At 42.5% G+C, this 19,024-nt stretch overlaps 2 protein-coding genes across 2 annotated transcripts; one reads left to right on the forward strand and one right to left on the reverse strand.

The window, feature by feature from the left end:
• Positions 1-1,116: 1,116 nt before the first annotated feature.
• LOC135940394 (vanin-like protein 1) lies at positions 1,117-7,278 on the forward strand. Its single transcript, XM_065485263.1, has 7 exons — positions 1,117-1,275; positions 1,332-1,439; positions 3,046-3,195; positions 3,249-3,412; positions 4,690-4,904; positions 5,280-5,749; positions 6,733-7,278. Exons 1-7 carry the CDS (start codon positions 1,213-1,215, stop codon positions 7,033-7,035), a joined length of 1,473 nt encoding a protein of 490 aa, XP_065341335.1. The 5' UTR covers positions 1,117-1,212; the 3' UTR covers positions 7,036-7,278.
• Positions 7,279-8,274: 996 nt separating this feature from the next.
• Positions 8,275-16,573, reverse strand: LOC135939238 (uncharacterized). Its single transcript, XM_065483511.1, has 8 exons — positions 16,438-16,573; positions 15,392-15,435; positions 15,209-15,338; positions 14,721-14,872; positions 12,754-12,936; positions 10,505-10,744; positions 10,096-10,449; positions 8,275-8,595 (listed from the first exon to the last, which is right to left on the reverse strand). Exons 2-8 carry the CDS (start codon positions 15,425-15,427, stop codon positions 8,374-8,376), a joined length of 1,317 nt encoding a protein of 438 aa, XP_065339583.1. The 5' UTR covers positions 15,428-15,435; positions 16,438-16,573; the 3' UTR covers positions 8,275-8,373.
• Between the last annotated feature and the right edge of the window lie 2,451 nt (positions 16,574-19,024).

The raw sequence follows: 19,024 nt of genomic DNA on the forward strand, positions 1-19,024 counted from the left end.
TAGGGTGATTGACACTCAATTCTGATGCGCAGTGAGGCACAAACAATAAAAAATTGTAAAAATCACGTTTTTAAGGGTACAAAAAGGTGATTGAAAGGGTAGCACCCTTAGACTACTTTGGCTCTCTAGGGGAGGTTAAGACTAGTCTAGTGATTTTTGGTTTTTGAAAATCTGACAATTGCAAGCGGAGATTTGGGCGTGCAAACCATTTTTTAAAAACCCGAAAAAGCACCAATTTTTTTAGTTTTTATTTTTTAATAAAAAATCAAAGCAAAATATCATTTCAAATTTTAATCCATCTTAACTGATTTTTTGCGCTCTACAAGATGGCAATTTTAAAACCTAAAAATTGTAATATTTTCATTTTAAAATTTTAGCTCCAATTCTAAAATTCGACTTTTATGACCTTGAACTTTGACCTACGACTTTGGGGTCAATAGAAAAGTTGTTTATTTTGAAGAGACAAGTTCAACGATGTCTGAGATTTTGTTCTGTGACCAACTTGAACAAAGTTATGGATTATTAATCTCTCGAGAAGACCATAAAACCCACAAAAATAGGAATATCGGGGGTCTATCAACGAGTTTGCCAATCAGCTTGCAAAAGAGAAAGCAATTAAAAAAACTCCGAAGGTCGCGAACATGTTCAAAGTTTAAGAACGGTTCGATAGCGCACGCATGAATAATCAGCAGCGTCTCCACTCGATCATCTAATGATTTTTATCAAATTGCAAAGTCATAATTAATAGCTTTGCAAACACCTGAATTTTCAATTTGCGTTAAAATAAGAGTTTCCATTTTTTAACAAATAATTGTTTCAAGAAAGAAAATGAAGGATATTATTTATTAAACGAAGGAGACAATTTTTGCAGACAAAAATATTTACTTTCGACTGTCTGGCTTTTGGCTGCAGACAGATAATTAATTTAATCTTTTGTGGGATCGCGAATTACACAATTCCGCACTGAAATGAATGAAGTGAAATGGAGATAGGGCGTCTTTATCGAATATGGTGCCATTCGGGTTGGACTTTTGCACCGCGGAGCTGCATGCAGATGGGGCGAGACTGGAACAAAGGTCGCTTCTTGCATAATGAACAGCCAATAAGAGAAGGTGCATCTTTGAAGCGAGATAAGCCCTAATCACGTGGCGCGTCTGCCACTTTTATAAAAATGTGCTCAATCGCGTGCATCTCGACTCGATTCCAATTCAAATGACGCGCCGGCTCTTCCTTTTGTTCCTCGCGGCTGCTTTGTCTGCCTTCGGAGCGGCACAGGTACACACACAGACCCACACTTTTCATACGCATCTTCCAAATTACCCGAATTTCAGGCGCAATCCAGCTATGTGGCGGCGGTCGTCGAGTTTTACGCCCTCGGCGGCACGTTCCAGCAGAACATCCAAAAGTACGAAGAGCTCATCGCCGAGGCTTCGTCGCAGGTAAAGATTTAAAATTGAAATGGCAAAGCTGAAAAAATAAACAGTGCGTCAGCGTGGAAATATTCGTTTTTAATTCATGTTGGCATTTTTAATTAAAAGCCATTGAGAGCAGCAGCAAAAAGCTTAAATCAGCCTGACAGTAATGAATTTTCAAATATTAAAATGTGAGCGCGAGAGAGAGACTGACATTGAGCACGGTAAAACATCAATGTAACCCGCCAGCGTTTGGGATAACGATTTTAATCATTTATTTTACACTAAAACCTTTTTCATAAATAGCCGGGAAGTCCTCTGACAGAGACTCTTTTTGGCATGAATTAAAAAATCCCGAATATTGAAGGGAATAAATTTAAATTTTGCAAAATGCATTTAATTTAATTATGACATTTTGAGATATTTACCGCTGATTTTGGAAAAAAGATGAATTTTTAGGCTCCCGGTAAAGCGCGGTTCGAGTAAATTTGCCCAGATTTCGGTACAAATTTGATCACACCTTGAATTATTGTAATTATTTTAGACTTCATGAAGTTTCTGAGCCCACCAATCCATTCTTGAGGGTCAAATTAAGTTAGATTTATTCAAAGATGCTGTAAAAATGCGAATTGCTTTGCGACACTTATTGCCACGCCCCGCCCTTATTAATGTTCCTGGGAAACACGCCCTCATTCCAAAATTCCCGCAAATTTTCAGTTAAATTGAAACATTTTCCAGAGAACCACGCCCTCTTTTCAATAATTTCCGTGAATTCTGAGTCGAGTTTGTTTTTTCCCCACTCTGTGTGACACGTTCCAAACCTTCTTGTAATTTTCCTGAAATTCACGCCCCCAATTCGAGATTCCCTCGGGTTCTCTCAGTAAAATCGTTAAATGTTTTTCATGCCACGCCTCCTTTTCAGTTTTCCAGAAAACCACTCATTCCAAAACTCCATCGATTTTTCTCACAATTTTACAACTGTCCCCAGCTTTGTAACAAGTGCCACGCCTCCTTCTTAAAAGTTCTTAGGAACCACGCCCACATTTACCGAAATTATTTACTTAAAAGACCGTCTTTCTCGAAGTTTTTTCTGACCAAAAGGGCAGTGCGACGTGCGAACTTTTTCCCCGCCAAAACAATATTAATGCGAAAAGTGCGCATGCGTCAGAGCTGGTTTGAGCACTTGCAGAGAGACCGCCTGCACGAATGAATTCTTTGTCAGATCCAGCCAGCTCTGACGCATGCGCACTTCTCGAATTCATATTGTTTTGGCGGGAAAAAAAAGTTCGCAAGTCGCGCTTGCCAATTTGGTCGGAAAAACATTCACTTTGCCTAATTCGACCCTCAGGAATCGATTGGTGGTCTCAGAAACTTCGTCAAAGACGCTCTTTAATTGGGCTGAAACGATGCATCAAAACCCCATCTAAAATTCACAGTCAGAACGATGAGAAAAAACTAATCGAAACCCTCTTATATGGTGAATGTAAATTTATTGGCAAATAATTGAGCCCTTGAAAATGAATTTCATGCATGCGAAAGTGATTTATTCGCGCGAAGCACTCGTCAGCAGGGCAGCCGAGCCACTCGGCAATCAGCCTGAAGTATGTGCGAATAATTGGTCTCGATTTGGCAGTCGGCCGAGATCATCGTGTTCCCCGAGTACGGGCTGACGACGACCGCGGTGGCCGTGTCGCGGCCCTTGAGCATCGCCGTGGGCCAGGAGGCGCCGGACCTGAACTCGAACCCTTGCCTCGAGCTGCCGCCGAGCAGAGCCAACACCGAGGTCAGTGCTCAAGCAATAATAATTAGAGATTCGCTGATTAACGCGTTTCGCAGGCGCTGCGACGGCTTTCTTGCGCCGCCCGCAACTCGTCCATCTACGTGGTGGCCAACCTGATCGAGAGGCAGTTTTGCGGCGGGCAGCAGACGTGCGCCGCCGACGACTACTTGATTTACAACACCAACGTGGCGTTCGACACTAATGGCACTCTCGTCGCCAGGTATTCTATTATTTATGCCAACCCCCCCGGATGCGTCAGCACGCACCCTTTTTGCATCGAATTTGCGGCGCCTAGGGCGGAAAATAATGTGAAAGCGAGTGAGCAACGGCCGGAATTCCTCCTTTCATCGCTTCCATCCGTGCGGTTTCTTTTTTTTTGCGCGCGCCGCAGAGAAGAATTTTGAACCTAATTTTAGCCCACAGAGTACATTCAAATTTATGAGAAAGGGTTGGGAATTTAATAGAATTTAATCTGTAGGTCTGATTTCCTTGTTGGAAAGCAATTAAGCCACACTTAAAACCGTCTAAATCCCCGATGAAGCCTGATTTTCAGATGAAAACCCAATTGAGGTGGTTAATAGATCGATGAATCAACTCTTTTTATTAATGCACACATTTTAAGTTTATTTAAAATGATTTAATTCCAAATAAAAACACTTCAAACCGGAGAAATCGGCAAGAATTTTCTACAAGAAGAATCGTCGACGCTGATTGGCTGACAACGCGCATGTCAGATTCTCCCGCGCAACTAACTACGCTTGCAAGCTGTTGCTACGTTGCTAAGCAACCGCGCGGAAGCTGCTAGCGCGTTTTTGTTGTCAGCCAATCAGCGATGAGGATTTTTCTGGCAAAAAATTCTTGCTGCTTTCGCTGATTTTCGTGATTTGATTCGCAATTAAATTGGTTTAAACTGAAATGGCCAGTTGACAGAAGCATCAAAAACTGCCTAAATTCGGAAAACTTATTAAATTTCCATTTTTGCCAATTTAATTTACTATTTTCGCACAAAATTCGTCTGAAACTCATGGCCGTTAGGGGACATTTAATTTTTTTTAAAATAAAAATAACCAAAATTAAGTGCATTTATTCGATACGCTTCTCAGATTTTTTTCATTTTATGGCTATCAGCAAAGAATATTTTTATTGATTTACAAAAGACAGATGGATTCCATTATACCGTCTAAAATTCCCAACCCTTTTAATAAGAGCACTCTCGATGTTATACTTTCATTAAAACCTGCGTTTCCTTCCTTCCTTCCTTCCCTGCTCTCGTTGCAAGAAAATTGAAATTGTAAACCATTCATCCATATCCTGCGTCGCCTTAACGAGCGCAATTAATTACATTGAAATATCGACGACGACGATGTGCGCGAGTGATATATAGGCAAGCCGCTCGGCACAACTGCAACGCGCGCTGCCTATCCACTTCATTATTTGTAAAAAAAAGAGTCACAGATAATGAGAGAGAAAATTAATGAGGCCTCTTTCACTGCAAAGATACCGCAAATTCAATTTGTACGGCGAACCGGCGCTCAACACGACCGACGAGGTGGACATTGCCGTCTTCAACACGACTTTTGGCGCCACATTCGGCACGTTCACCTGCATGGATTTGCTCTTTTTCAACCCCGGCATGCGGCTGGTGCGCGAGTTCGGCGTCACCGACATCGCATTTCCGACCGCCTGGTTCTCCGAGCTGCCCTTTCTGACAGGTAATTTATTGAGAGGAAGAAATGTTGACCTCTCTACATCTTATCGCACCTTCTTCATACATGAACTCTTTCTAAAGAGGTTTCTAAATCAATTCCTCTGAGTTCTCCAGGATATACTTGAGATAAATTATAATAGAACGTTTTAAAAAATTATTTAAAAAAATTTCTTGGCTGTAAATTAGTTTTAAATATTTTTTGAATGAAATTTCTGGTAGTTTCAGCATTTTATTGTTTGTCTTTACGATTTGAAATAACAAAATCAGTTGAATTTCAGACTTTGCCAATTTTATAACAAATTTAAACAACAACCAGGGAAATTTTTAGCTTTTTCCTCGATTTTTAGATGCAGGATGAAAGGTTTTATTGTATTTTCAGCCGTGCAGGCGCAGTCGGCGTGGGCCATCGGTCTTGGGGTGAATTTCCTGGGGTCGGGCTACAACCTGCCCTCGGTGGGCAACAGCGGCAGCGGCGTCTACTCTGCCGAGCAAGGGGTGCTGGCGTCTGTGATGGCCCAAGAAAACGGCACGAGGCTGCTGGTGGCGCGGGTGCCGATCAGCCCGGCGCGCAAATACTCGGCCAATCGAGAAAGTGGGCAAATAAGGAGAGGCTCGCCTGCCACGTTCGATCTGCTGCTGAAGAACGACAATCTGCGAAACTACACGTCGGCGCCTTTGACGCCCGAGATCGGCTCAAACCTGACGTTGACACACTGTCAGGCTGATCTTTGCTGCACGGTTGATTACCAGCTCGAGTTAGTCGACGCGTCGGGCGCTTTCAATTACCGGCTCGTCGTAATAGACGGCATTGTTACCCACGACGGAGGAAAGTACGTCAATAGGGAGCAGGTATTTGCCTCAATCTGTTTCAAACTCGTAATTATGTTTACAATCAATAGTAAGTGTTGCAGATAAATAGGATTGGGAATTGAAAAACCCACTGAAGCTCCATTTTTTGCATTCCAATCGATTCCTGAGGGTCGAAATAGGTAGGGTTTATAATTTTTTCGACCGAATAACGTTTTGTGACGTGCGGAAAGAGGCGCAAAGAGAAACGCCTGTTGTTTTGGCGCGAAAAACGCAAGAATTTTTTGGTCAATACTGCGCAAGCGTCACAGCGTCCAATGCTAAACACGAAGCTACAGCTGGAGCAGGCGACAGTAGAGACATCTGGTCATACCCAGCAAAAGAGCAGTGAAGCATAACAGTCACGTGACTCAATCCGGCCATCTCATTGGCCGAGAGCAAGCGCGCATCTCTCTTGGCTTCCCCCTTCCACTCCGTCCAAGCGCAAGTCACACTCCTCAGATTGGGGGTAATACAAGAGGAGGGAGAAGCTCTTAGCCAATGAGATGACGGGATTGTGTCACGTGACTGCTCAAACTGCGTGAACTTCGCTACTCTTGCTGGGTGTGAGCAGATGTCTCTACTGTCGCCTGCTCTCTCAGCTGCCAATGCTAAGCTCGTCAGAGGGGCGACGCCTGCGCAGTAGCGAACAAAAGATTCTTGCGTTGCGCGCGCCAAAGCAACGTGCGATTTTTTCTTTGCACCTCTGCTCGAACGTCACAAATAGTTTTTTGATCGAAATAGCAATTTACCCCACCTATTTCAACCCTCAGGAATCGATTGGAACGTAAAAAAGGGTTTCAGTGGGTTTTAAAGGCGGCTTTTAGAAGGTTTTGGGCTACTTTTTTCCATCAAATTCCTTAAAAAAACTCGTCGTTCATGCACAGAATAATTTATGCAGTCTGTCATGTTTTTTTATTATTTGTCAAAGTCCTACTTTCCGGTAAAAAATATGAAGTGAAAAATCGAGTATTATGTTTCTTTAGGTGTGCTCGGTGATTGCGTGTTCCGGGGCAGAAACGACGAGCTGCTCTGACGACCTGAGTCTGTCGACCTATTCGGCGAACACGCTGTTCAAATCGCTGGTCGTTTCCGGCAACTTCAGCACCGATTTGCTGCAACCAAACACGCTGGTGGTGCCTTCGCTGGATGTGCTGCGGCCTTCGGACGATTTCCTCTACGTGCCGAGTTTTCCCACGTCCGCGTCGCGCTTGCGGTTGACGAGGAGCGTCAGCAATTTGCACGCTTTCGGCATTTTCAGCCACGACTTCGAGCCGGCCGACGCGTAAATTACAGCAGTTTTTTTTTCGCCGATTTAATACCGACCGAGGCTCGAAATACCGTCAGCGTCAGAGAGGAGAAACAGACCCGTGAGGGAAACAACGCGCGCGCGGTCTGTCTTGTGTCTTGCGGATGGATCTCGCGCGCTGACACTGTTTGATCTTTCCACCAAATATTGAACATTCCTCATCTCTGAAAAATCGCGATAAATTTAGAATGAAATTTAATAAAGACACTTGATGAAAAGCAAATTATAGCTGTTTTTGTGGCATTATATCCTGGTTGAAAGTTTGTTGTTCGCACAGAAATAAATAACATCATGAATTTGAGACCTTTTGCATAGATGACTGGCGGCTATTATAATTGTGATGCTTATAGTTTCTTAATGAACGCGTCAATTTGCTGATGTTTGCATCTCGTCTAATTACAAGTCTGATTTGTGTTTTCAGGTGTGCATTAGCACACATCCATTAGTGCGCGCAGTGTGTTGTTTAAATATAGAGCACGCAACGTAAACGCAGACACGCTGCTCTCGTGAACAGACAGTGCACGTACACAACGCGAGCAAATAGACCATGTAATTGAAAGCCTCAATGTAACGCATTGCTCAAGCAACAGGCAGACATTTAGTTTCCTTTAGCCTCGTCGTCAAGAAAATTTGTAACAGACGTAAAATAAAATTGGTGTTTTCTCTTTATTTATCAATCGATCGGTTTAATTAAAATAAAAAGGGAAAACAAATTTGTAACTTCACACTTGGGTCCGGATTGCGATCTGTGTTGGTTATCGCCGGTCAGAATTCAATATGGCGTCGATATCTGTAATTTGTTTGAATATTCACCCATTTTGAAGCTGCGCAGTAAGCTTGTGCGCATCTTAAGCATGCGCAGTATGTTCAAATCGCTTATTAATCGGCCAGGGAGGCTGAAACTCATCACTGCGCATGCGTAACCCATATTAAAACCTTCTGCGCAGTCGTAATTCCCACCGGGGTTCAGGTAGCGATCTGTTTTTGGTTCCCGCCGTTCAGAATTCAAAATGGCGTTGAAATAATGGAGACAAATCAGGAGACATTCCAGCGGCCAATGAGAAGCGTCGAAAAAGAGGCGTGCCGAGCTAATAATTTCATTCCCGCGCATTTTGTTACATTTCCATTAGCCTGATGTGCCATATCTAATGTTCGATTCACCAATTACCGTGCTAATCAGCTGTTATACTACAGAAATAACAACAAAATATTTAAATTTTCCAATCCGATTTTATTTTACATTTCTATAATTTTCCCGCCTTACTCTACCAGACGCCATATATCTGCGCGTCGCGGGAATCCGGACCCTGTGGTACAACTACACATATTTTTCTCTGAGATTTCCGTGCCTCATGTGGTCGTGTTTGAGCAGAGCGAGTGGGTCCCGCTCGTACCGAGATATCAGCTCGGACAAGTGAGACTCGTGAAAAATGTGCAGGTCCGATGAAAGCGGCGTGGTGCTGATTTCATCTCGGTAGCCGCACAAGTAGGCATTGTCCAGCACATAGAACTGGTAATCCAGCATCAACATCTCGTAGACCTGAAATTAAAATATAAAAACTCTTATTTCTTCACACTCTCTTTTGTATTTGGATCTGCGAGAGGCTATAGAAGTGCAATTTGGGTGCTTTGTGCGAAACTGCCGCTCCGAATGGGCGTGCAGACTTAAGCTGGCGACGCAATAAAGCTCAAAATGAAAACTTACGAGCAAAGGAAACGCCTCGGCACGACGCACGAGGCTCGCTTTGCAGCACATGTGTGTCGGTGTTTATGTGCTCTTACGCTAGGTGCTGGTTAGGGCAAGACAAACGACACAATGATTCACGGCGCACTTTCCAACCGTAAACCCAAAGTAAAAGTCAATCGTGCTATTGGCACCATCTTGAAATAGTGGGTTAAGTTGAGTGGCAATACAGAAAACAGGGCTGCGAAATTCAGAAGGGTACTGAAAAACAACTTTAAATATTTTTTTCTCATGAATTCCTGGAAAAAACACGATAATATAGAACAAAATTGCCGGTGTATTTTGTTATTTTCGTTCTAAAATTAAAAAATTCAGCATTTGGAGATTTTTCTAGTGACATTTCAAATGTCTAGTCCAATTTTTAGGCTATAGGCATGATTTGGAATGAAATAGAGTGTTCAAAAAAATTGTTTCTGCGAGATTTCAGGTTTTTTTCGCAGTATTAATTATTAAAAAATGTTTTTTTTTACTTAAAGACCGCCTTTGATGAAGTTTCTGAGCCCGCCAATCGATTCCTGAGGGTCGAATGAGGTAAAATGGACGTTTTTCCGTTAAAAATAGTGCAGCGCGACGTGCGAACTTTTTTCCCGCCAAAACAATTTGAATGCGAGAAGTGCGCATGCGTCAGAGCTGGCTGGATCTGACAAAGAAGTCATTCGTACAGACGGTCTATCTGCAAGTGCTCAAACCAGCTCTGACGCATGCGCACTTCACGCATTCATATTGTTTTGGCGGGAAAAAAGTTCACACGCCGCGCTGCACACTTTAGTATGAAAAAAACTTCGTTAAAGACGGTATTCAACTAAAAATTCGGTAAATGTGGGCGTGGTTTCTAGGAACTTTTAAAAATAGGAGGCGTGGCACGTGTTGCAAAGCTCGGGATAATCGTTAAATTGTGAGAAACATCGATGGAATTTATGAATGGGGGCGTGGTTGTCCGGAAAATTGGGCAATTTTACAATTTAACTGAAAAATCGCGGGAATTTTGAAATAGGGCGTGTTTCTCTGGAACTTTAATAAAGGAGGCGTGGCAAGAAGTTTTGCAAAGCGCAGGAAAATCGTAAAATTGGTATTTTTACAGCATCTTTGAATAATTCTAACCTAATTCGACCCCCAAGAATCGATTGGTGGTGCTCAGAAACTTTGTCAAATTATATGAAGACGATCTTTAATTTATCTAAAATTGTTTGAATTGAACACCATATCCAAATGGTATGAATTTCAAATTTTTAAGACGAGAAACTTCTGAATTTCACAGCTCGGTGGGCAGACGAAGCAGAAAATAAATAGTAAGACCTGCGAGAACTTGGCCATGGCGTCTTGGGAGTAGCGCTCGTCGAAGCGCGGGGAGCCCAGTTTGGTCACGAATGCGGGCTGAAAGGCAAAGTTGAACTTTAACAGCTTAAAGGCGACCTCCACCCGGCTGCTGGAGGTTGCGCCGTGTCTCTGCCATCTTTGCAAAAGCGAAGCCGCGTACGCTTCTTCGTTATCTCCTTTGGGCCGAACTTTGCCGTCGAGAAAGTGGCTGAGCAGCTCGGCCCGGTTTTTCGGCATTTCGCCCCTCACCAGCACGTACTCCGGCAGCACGAAGGCCGACTTTTCGGCCTGGTCTCTGGTGGCCAAGAAGTCGGCGAGCGCCGCTGCACCTAGCTGCCGACGCCGCGATTAATTGCGTTTTTCGCGAAAATTGCGAAATAAATCGAACCGTTTCGGGGAAGAGCATGTGCGGGTCAATGGAAGCGCGCCACTCGTTGTGGCAGTGTTCCAGACCGACGTTTCGCAGCATGCCAGCAGGCGGTCGGGCCAATTTCAATTGCCGGCCCGCGGTTATCGCTTGGAGCACCTCTCCGGCCGAGTGGCGACAGTCCAAATTCAAAGGCCCTGCTGTCTCCGCCACGTTTTGATCCAAGCTCTGCCCGTGGGGAACAATAAAGTGCACGCTCGCCTGCATCGAATTTCATTTTTTTTATTATTAAAGAGGTGAATAATTTATTAAATTTTAATCAGAGAGTTTCAGGAAGCAATTCCGATTGATTTAATCATCTGTTTGCGGATTCTATGACACATGGAACTCTGCAAAATCTGAATATGGTAAAATTTTATATTTTTTGTAGGGAGAAATCACCTTTTTACACTCGGAAATTACACAATAATTTTCGAAGAAGGTGGAACACTTGCATATTATTGATTTTTTGCAGGTAAATTTAATTCTAAGCAAAACTAAATTTTTAGATAGATTTTCAACGGGAACAAATGGAGATTTTGCCAAATATTCGCTGTCTGTCCCATTAAAAATGTGTTTATTATTACCCTTTGCCAGTTTTCAAAAATAGGAGCGTCAAATTTTCAAATTCCAGATGTAATAACAGGGAAAAAAATCAGAAAAAAATTGAAAAACTTACTTTTTTGACTCGGGGGGTGAAATAATAGCCAATAGGGGTTTAGGGTTGGAATGAGCACCCCAAAAACTATTCAGCTCACCAGAGGAAGTCAAGCCAAATCGAATGGTGGGCAGTTTTTGCATTTCTGACGGTTAGAAGCCGAGATTTGGCGCCCACAATATTTAAAAAAATTAAAAAATTGTGTTTTTCGCGATTCAAAATGTAATTTCTCGAAAACCAAGCCGAATTCCGCCTTGAAATTTTCACAGAAGTTCACACGTACTCTGAGACAACTTTTGAGAGTCATTTTGAATTTTTAAAATATGGCGCTGATTTTCAAAATCCAAAAAAACACCCGAGATTTTTCGAAAATGACCTTTGACCTCGACCAATGACCTCAAAATTGGTGTTCGTTCGATCAGGCTTGACAAAAGGGGTTCAGCACACATCTTAACTTTTAAATTTCATCAACTCAAAACGAGTTATTAAATTCTCAAATTACGCCAAAACTGTTCGTTTTTTTAAATATGTCATTCTGCATTCTTATGTGATTAAAGACAGCCAAAATTGAACAATTTAATTACTGTATTTTGACCGTCATCACGCTGGGAAATGCAACAATTAGATTTCGCTGTGACAATTTGCTCTCTATTTAGTAATAAAATTTAATTAAATGAACAATGCTTGTGTCATGATTGTCTGCTTTAGACGCAATTGAATTCCCCGACTTGCACATAGACAAACAAGTTTCCTGGTGCGTCGGAGTAACTGACAAGAAGGAGGTCTCGCTGCTTTCCTCATTATTACACAAGAAAAATGATTGATTCCTGGTGGCCGGGTGGGCGGGCGGGCGGACGGGCATCCGCAAGCCATCCATCCACCCCATCCACCCACCCATCTGCTCTTTGTCTGATAACAAAATCAATCAGGCTGATGCTTCTGGGTGCGCGCCGACCAATTTGCGCGTTGCAAACACACTCGAGTGGCGCTTAAATAATTTCAATCATCGCAGCCAAGTGGAATCGCTAATGAGTTCGGTGCAACGGCGGGTTAATAACTCCCGCTCGAACCACCGCAAACTAATTTCCTCCTCACTCGATTCCACTCAGTGAATATTAAGCAATTTACCTCGTAACCTCACGGGATAATCTGCCATAAGCTTGTGATTTGCCCCATTTTTAAATCACCGGTTGCATAAGCCGCCAACAGATGGCGGCACTGTATACATTCGTGATTAATTTAATTTTAAAGCCTTTTCGCTGAATTTTCAGACCCAATCCTGTCACTGTGCATTCTTCACTTAATTTTCTTTCTTTTGACGTGCTGAAAACCAAAATCAGTCCAGCCGTGCCGTAGAAACGTTGGAAAATATTTTTTAATTTCAAAAAATAGTTTTTCACGATTCTACGGTGATTGGCTAAACCGATTTTGGTTTTCAGCACGTCAAAATAAAGAAAATTAAGTGAAGAATGCACAGTGACAGGATTGGGTCTGAAAATTTCAGCGAAAATGATTTAAAATTAAATTAATTACTAAAGTATACGGTGGCGCCATCTGTTGGCGGCTTCCATACCTTCTCGCGGAAGTTGCGACTGCATAAGCGCAAATATTGGAGCATCACGAGCGCCGAGACGAGTTGGTCGCGTGGTACAAACAGCGCCACGGACACGGCGCCGGGCGCGGAGTCGACGAAAGGCGGCACCGAGTCGAGTTGGTCCATGCAAATTTGCGTGGCGACGCACACCGAGGACGCATTCTGCAACACAGCCACTTGTTAGTCAGTCGAAAACGTGAGCCAGGGGATTATATACGTGTTTTGTGCGAGAAAAGCGAAAAAAAAGTGAAAATTGTTTGTGTCGCACATAAATTTGAGGCGCGCACGCACCATGCAGCCTCGCGACCTTTTTATATTATTCAATTTTCAGTTTTATGAAATATGCAAGGAATGAGGGAATGCTGATTAAAAAAGCGCCTCTCTTGCTATGATTAATGCCTATTCAAAAACTCCTGTGAGCTTTTCAGCGCTGTGCAAGTTGCACATTCCGAATCAACGGGATGGAAATAATAAATTGCATTCATTCTCTCTCTCGTCCACGGAGAGAAGGCAAATAATGCTTTTAGCGCGCATAGCACAATAAATGCATGATGACAAACTCGCAGCCATTTAATGAGACGGCGGAAAGGCCCTTTTTGTGTGCAATATGATCCCAGTTTCATATGCAATATGAAAATACCAGGCTTTATTAAAACATAAAATTCCTCAAGTAATTATTTTTATTTAATTTAGACTTAATTTGTTCTCTTTTAAAGATCGTCTTTATTTGACGTAGTTTCTAAGTACAACTATCAATTCTTGAGGATCCAATTAGGTTAGAATAATTCAATGATGCTGTAAAAGTGCCAATTTGACGATTTTCCTGCGCTTTTTGACACTTCTTGCCACGCCCCCTTTATTAGAGTTCCTGGGAAACACGTCGCGTGATTTTTCACTCCAACTGTACAATTTTTCGATTTTACGGAGAACCACGCCTCCATTTCAAAATTTTCCGTGAATTCTGAGTCGAGTTTGTTCATTTTCCCGCTGTTTGTGACACGTTCCAAACCTTCTTTCGTAATTTTCCTAAAATTCACGCCCCCAAATCGAGATTCCCACGAGATCTCTCAGTAAAATCGTTAAATGTTATTCGTGCCACGCCTCCTTTTGAGTTTTCCGAACAACCACACCCCCATTCCAAAATTCCATCGATTTTTCTCACAATTTTACGATCATCCCGAGCATTGTAACACGTGCCACGCCTCCTTCTTAAAATTTCCTATGAACCACGCCCACATTAACCGAATTTTTAAGTTGAAAACCGTCTTTAACGAAGTTTTTTCTGACTAAAAAGTCCAGCGCGACGTGCGAACTTTTTTCCCGCCCAAAACAAAATATGAACCAATATATGCGAGAGCTGCGCATGCGTGATGAGAGCTGATTTGAGCACTTGCAAAGAGACCCGCTTCTGTACGAAATGACTTCTTTGACAGATCCTGCCAGCTCTGACGCATGCGCAGCTCTCGCAAATACGTTCATATTGTTTTGGCGGGAAAAAAAGTTCGCACGTCGCGCTGCACGTTTTTAACGGAAAAAACGTCCACTTTACCTAATTCGACCCTCAGGAATCGATTGGTGGGCTCAGAAACTTTGTCAAAGACGATCTTCAAATAATTTCCACGCAGAGAAATGAACGCCATTTTATAAAATGAACAATATTGAAATTGGCATTCCTCGAAACGAGATTTTTAACTTTTGATCTATAAATGGATCCAAACTTCAGTTTTGAAAAGTATATAAACGTGAAATTAATGCTTTGCGGTTTGGCTTAGAACTTGGAACGCAAAGTGCGAGGCAAATTGCACGTTTTCATGTACGAGAGGCAAATGGGTGGTCGAAAATTGCACCACATACACGACACACAGACAGACAGAGAGAGAGTTTCGGCTGGGTGAGTGCATAACACATGTGCTTGAAGGTGTCGTCGGGGTATTTTGCGGCATTACCATGGAAAGTGCGGCCCATCTGGTGCCTTGGAACACAAAAGACAGGATGCGATAGCGCCCGCTGGCGTCGTGTCTGCCTGAAAGGAGCAGCCGTTGAGCGCGCTCCCTCTCTTGCTCCAACGAAGGCTGCTCCGCTGATTTCTTGAATCCCACTGTCAAATTTTGCGATAAGAGGATCTAAATCTCAATAGTTAGAAGCTATTTCGAGTGGAAATTTGTCGTTTCCACCAAATTTAGCTTCTTGCGCGCAGACAAATCAAATTACACATTTTCTCGGTGACGCAACCGGATAATCAAATGAGAACTGAGAGCTCGAGTAAATCCCTCTAAAAAAAAAATGAAGCAATGTTCCCGAAATAGAAGCCGGGGTGGGAATAAAAATAATTCAAGCCGCGCCACCCGCTGGAGGGATTTTTCTTCTTCATTGTCCCAAAATGTAATTTAATTACGCCATTCATTATTTCTCCCGCTCGAGGCGGTGAACTCACTGCGAAGACTGGGTGCGAAAATCAGCAGGCACAAGTAGGCCATGGAAAACAAAAAGGCGAAGAAGTACGTCGCCTTCCTCCGTCTCGGAAAGTTCTGGTTATTTTTCAGCATGCCTTTCACCTGCACTGGCTTAAAATTAAAGCATCGAGTCAATTTTTTCAAAATTCTTTCTGCAAAATTACCTTTGGGTTGCTGACTGTGGAAATTGCTCTCCTCATTACAAATACTGAAATAAATTATTTTATTGTATTAAAAATGAACATTTAGGGGAAAAAGAATTCAAAAGAAGAAGCATCGGGGGCCGGATTCACGCGACGCGCAGATATGGCGACTGATAAAATTCGGTGGGAAAGCCAACAGAATGAATATTTTTGTTGTTATTTCTATAGTAACAGCTGATTAGCCCGTTAATTAGCGAATTGACCGTTAGATGGCACATCAGGCTGATGGAAATGTAACAAAGTACGCGGGAATGAAATTCTTAGGTCGGCACGCCTCTTTTTCGACGCTTTCTGATTAGTCGACTGGATTGGCCTCTATTATTTCAACGCCATTTTGAATTCTGACCGGCGGGAAACCAACACAGATCGCAACCCGGTCCCCTGGTGGGAATTACGACTGCGCAGAAGATTTTAAATTGGGCCACGCATGCGCAGTGATGAGTTTCAGCCTCTCTGTCAGATTAAGAAGCGATCTGAACGTACTGCGCATGCTTAAGATGTGCACAAAATTACTGCGCAGCTTTAAAATGGGCGAATATTCCAACAAATGAATTTTGACGCCATATTGACTTCTCACCGGCGGCAACCAACACAAATCGCAACCTGTCCCCCGGTGAGAAGAAGCAGCCATTTTGTAGAATATAAAAAACTATTTTTGTTTGTGGTTTAAACTGAAACAGAGCAGGAAAAAAGCTAAAAATACAGTTGTTTGTTCGCTTTCGGCGGTTTGCGTGTGTCTCAAAAGAGCCGACAACATTATTTACAAATCAAGGCCCGGACGCACTAGTGTGTTGAATAAACGCCTGCCACTTGTGGAAACGCAACCTGCGCCTCGAGCCGAGCACGCAAGTTGCCTAATTTCAAGGCAATGAATTACACGCGTCAGCACTTGTTTCGAATTAGGCCAAAACTTTCTGTTGAAGGCAATAAACAAATAATTAAGCTCGAGAAGCAGAGAAGAGCTTGAAGGTTTACAATTGACGAAAAGGAACTGCGCGAATACTTGCCGAGATATTGCTGTAAATTAAATCATTTTGACAAAAAGGCAGCGGTGGATGGGTCGCATCTGTTTGTGAAACTGGCAGTGTTGCGGACTGGCCGGTGGTGACGACGCAGACAACGCGACGTAGCGACCGGCAGCACGATGGAAAATATGTGTCATCGTCACAAAGTGCTGCACACAGCAATCACAGTAGCGCCGGCCACAAAGCGGATTCACCGACCGACCGGCCGGCCGTCCGCCCGCTGCCACGCGCGTCCGCTCTTTTCCATCCATTTAATTTTCACTCGCTCGCAAATTGGGAAAAATGGTGCACAGCATACCAGCGCCAGCACTCACGCTGAAAAAGTAACCAACGCCGCCGAAAATCTAGTTAGTCTGCGCCAGTGCATGCATGCTTTTATTTTATTTTTGTTTCTAAGCGTATTTTGCTAGTTTCTCTTTCAAAAATTAATTTCAGCTTTTAATTCGAGGAAAATTTGACGATATCACGAAGCAAACATTGATTTTTAAAGATCTTTGACGAAGTTTCTTTTTTTTGCGATCAAAAAGTGCAGCGTGAATTTTTTTTCCCGCCAAAACAATATGAACCAAAACAAAGAAATCATTCGCACCGCAGTCTCTCTACAAGAAGTGCTCAAACCAGCTCTGACGCATGCGCGCTTTTCGCATTTAATTTTGTTTTGGCGGGAAAAACGTTCGCACGTCGCGCTGGACTTTTTGGCCGAAAAAAACACCCACTTTAACTAATTTGACCCACTAGAATCGATTAGTGTGTTCAGAAACTTCGTCAAAGATGGTATTCAACTAAAAAATTTCGGTTAATGTGGGCGTGGTTCCTAGTAACTTTTAAGAAGGAGGCGTGGCACGTGTCGCAATGCTTGGGATAATCGTAGAATTGTGAGAAAAATCGATGGGATTTAGGAATGGGGGGCGTGGTAGTCCGGAAAACTAAAAAGGAGGCGTGGCATGAAAAACATTTAACGATTTTACTGAGATCTCGTGGGAATCTCGAGTTGGGGGCGTGAATTTTAGGAGAATTATAAAAGAACGTTTGGAACGTGTCACAAAGAGCGGGAAAATAAACAAACTCAAGTCATAGTTTACGGTATATTTCGCAATGGGGGCGTAGTTCTCCGGAAAATCGGTAATTTTTTCAATTTAACTGAAAAATCATGGGAATTTTGAAATGAGGGCGTATTTTCCAGGAATTAATTAATTTAGTTTAGTAAATAAGGGGCGTGGCAAGTGTCGCAAAGTGCAGGAAAATCGTAAAATTGGCATTTTTACACAATCTTTGAATAAATTAAACGTTATTTGACCCTCAAGAATCGATTGCCGTGCTCAGAACTTCGTCAAAGACGGCCTTTAAAGCTTTATTCACGATCTTTTCCTGCTTTTGAGACAAAAATCACATTATTTGCGAGTTTGCAGAATTAACCAACCATTGTTAAATCTGTTTGTAAGCGCAGTGTGTGTGCTGAGTCACGAGTAAATGGAGTAAATATGTCACTTTGCAGCAGATGTAACGGTCGTGAAGCCCAAGCGTCAGCAGAATCAATGGGAATAAATGGATAGATTTCAATTCCGGCGAAGCAACGGCCAACACCAACACGTGTTGCTGCGAGGAGAGAAACGTACGTGTAGTCGTGACAAAGTGCATGCTGTCGGCTGGACGCGAGATTTATTTTCTAGGCGCAGACGGTGGCGGCTGCTGCACGCCGGCCGGCCGCTAAATTTGCCCAACAAAAAAACATCCGCTGACGGGCAGCGGCAAACAAAAACAGGGCATCGATCAAAAAACGCTTCATACTGAAAAGAGCCTAGAAGAGGCCGCGAGGTGAGATGAACAAACAAAACAAGCAATGCGTCAGCGGCGAGAGCACCGAGAGCCAGATCAATTTCACAAAGAAAAAAATTAGTTAAAAATAGGAATGTGTTAAGTGGCAAGATGAGCTTGGCGATTAATTAAAATAAATAAAAGTTGGGAAATTACTGAGGGCGCACGAGGGAAGGGAACTGAGCCAAACAAACTTGTGCTGCTTTGACACCACTCCAGTCAGCGTTAAGTTTTAAGTGTCGTGCCGACGACACGACAATGAATCACGAGATTTGATTTAAACCAAGCCGTTGGCTCGCATTGTCAAGCACGCAATTAAGTTTCTATTTTGAGAAAAATTGGAAATTTTCCTCTGAAAGTCATAGAAATTTTATTAAAATGAAAAAGAATAATTTTTCTGGGATGATTCTCGAATAAATTAACTTCATTTTGGGTGTTTTAATTTTATCCAAAAATTTAAAGGTACTTTAACGGTCCACTGAAATTTTCAGACGAATTTTGTGCGAAAATGGTAAATTTGAGAATAATATGCTCTGTAGGAAAAAAACAGGAAATTTAATCAGCTTTCTTAATTTAGGCAGTTTTTGAGGCTACTATCAACTGCTGACTTTTAATCAGGCCAAACACACACCCCTTTAAAAAATCTACAATTTTTGAAAAAATAAAAAATAAATTCCAAGACTTACAAGTACTATTTTTTATCTTCTCACTATTAAATATTCATAATTTTTCTCACCCCGGAAGCAATTAATTT

The sequence above is a fragment of the Cloeon dipterum genome, chromosome 3 (genome assembly GCF_949628265.1).
Source record: "Cloeon dipterum chromosome 3, ieCloDipt1.1, whole genome shotgun sequence".
Taxonomy (NCBI): domain Eukaryota; kingdom Metazoa; phylum Arthropoda; class Insecta; order Ephemeroptera; family Baetidae; genus Cloeon; species Cloeon dipterum.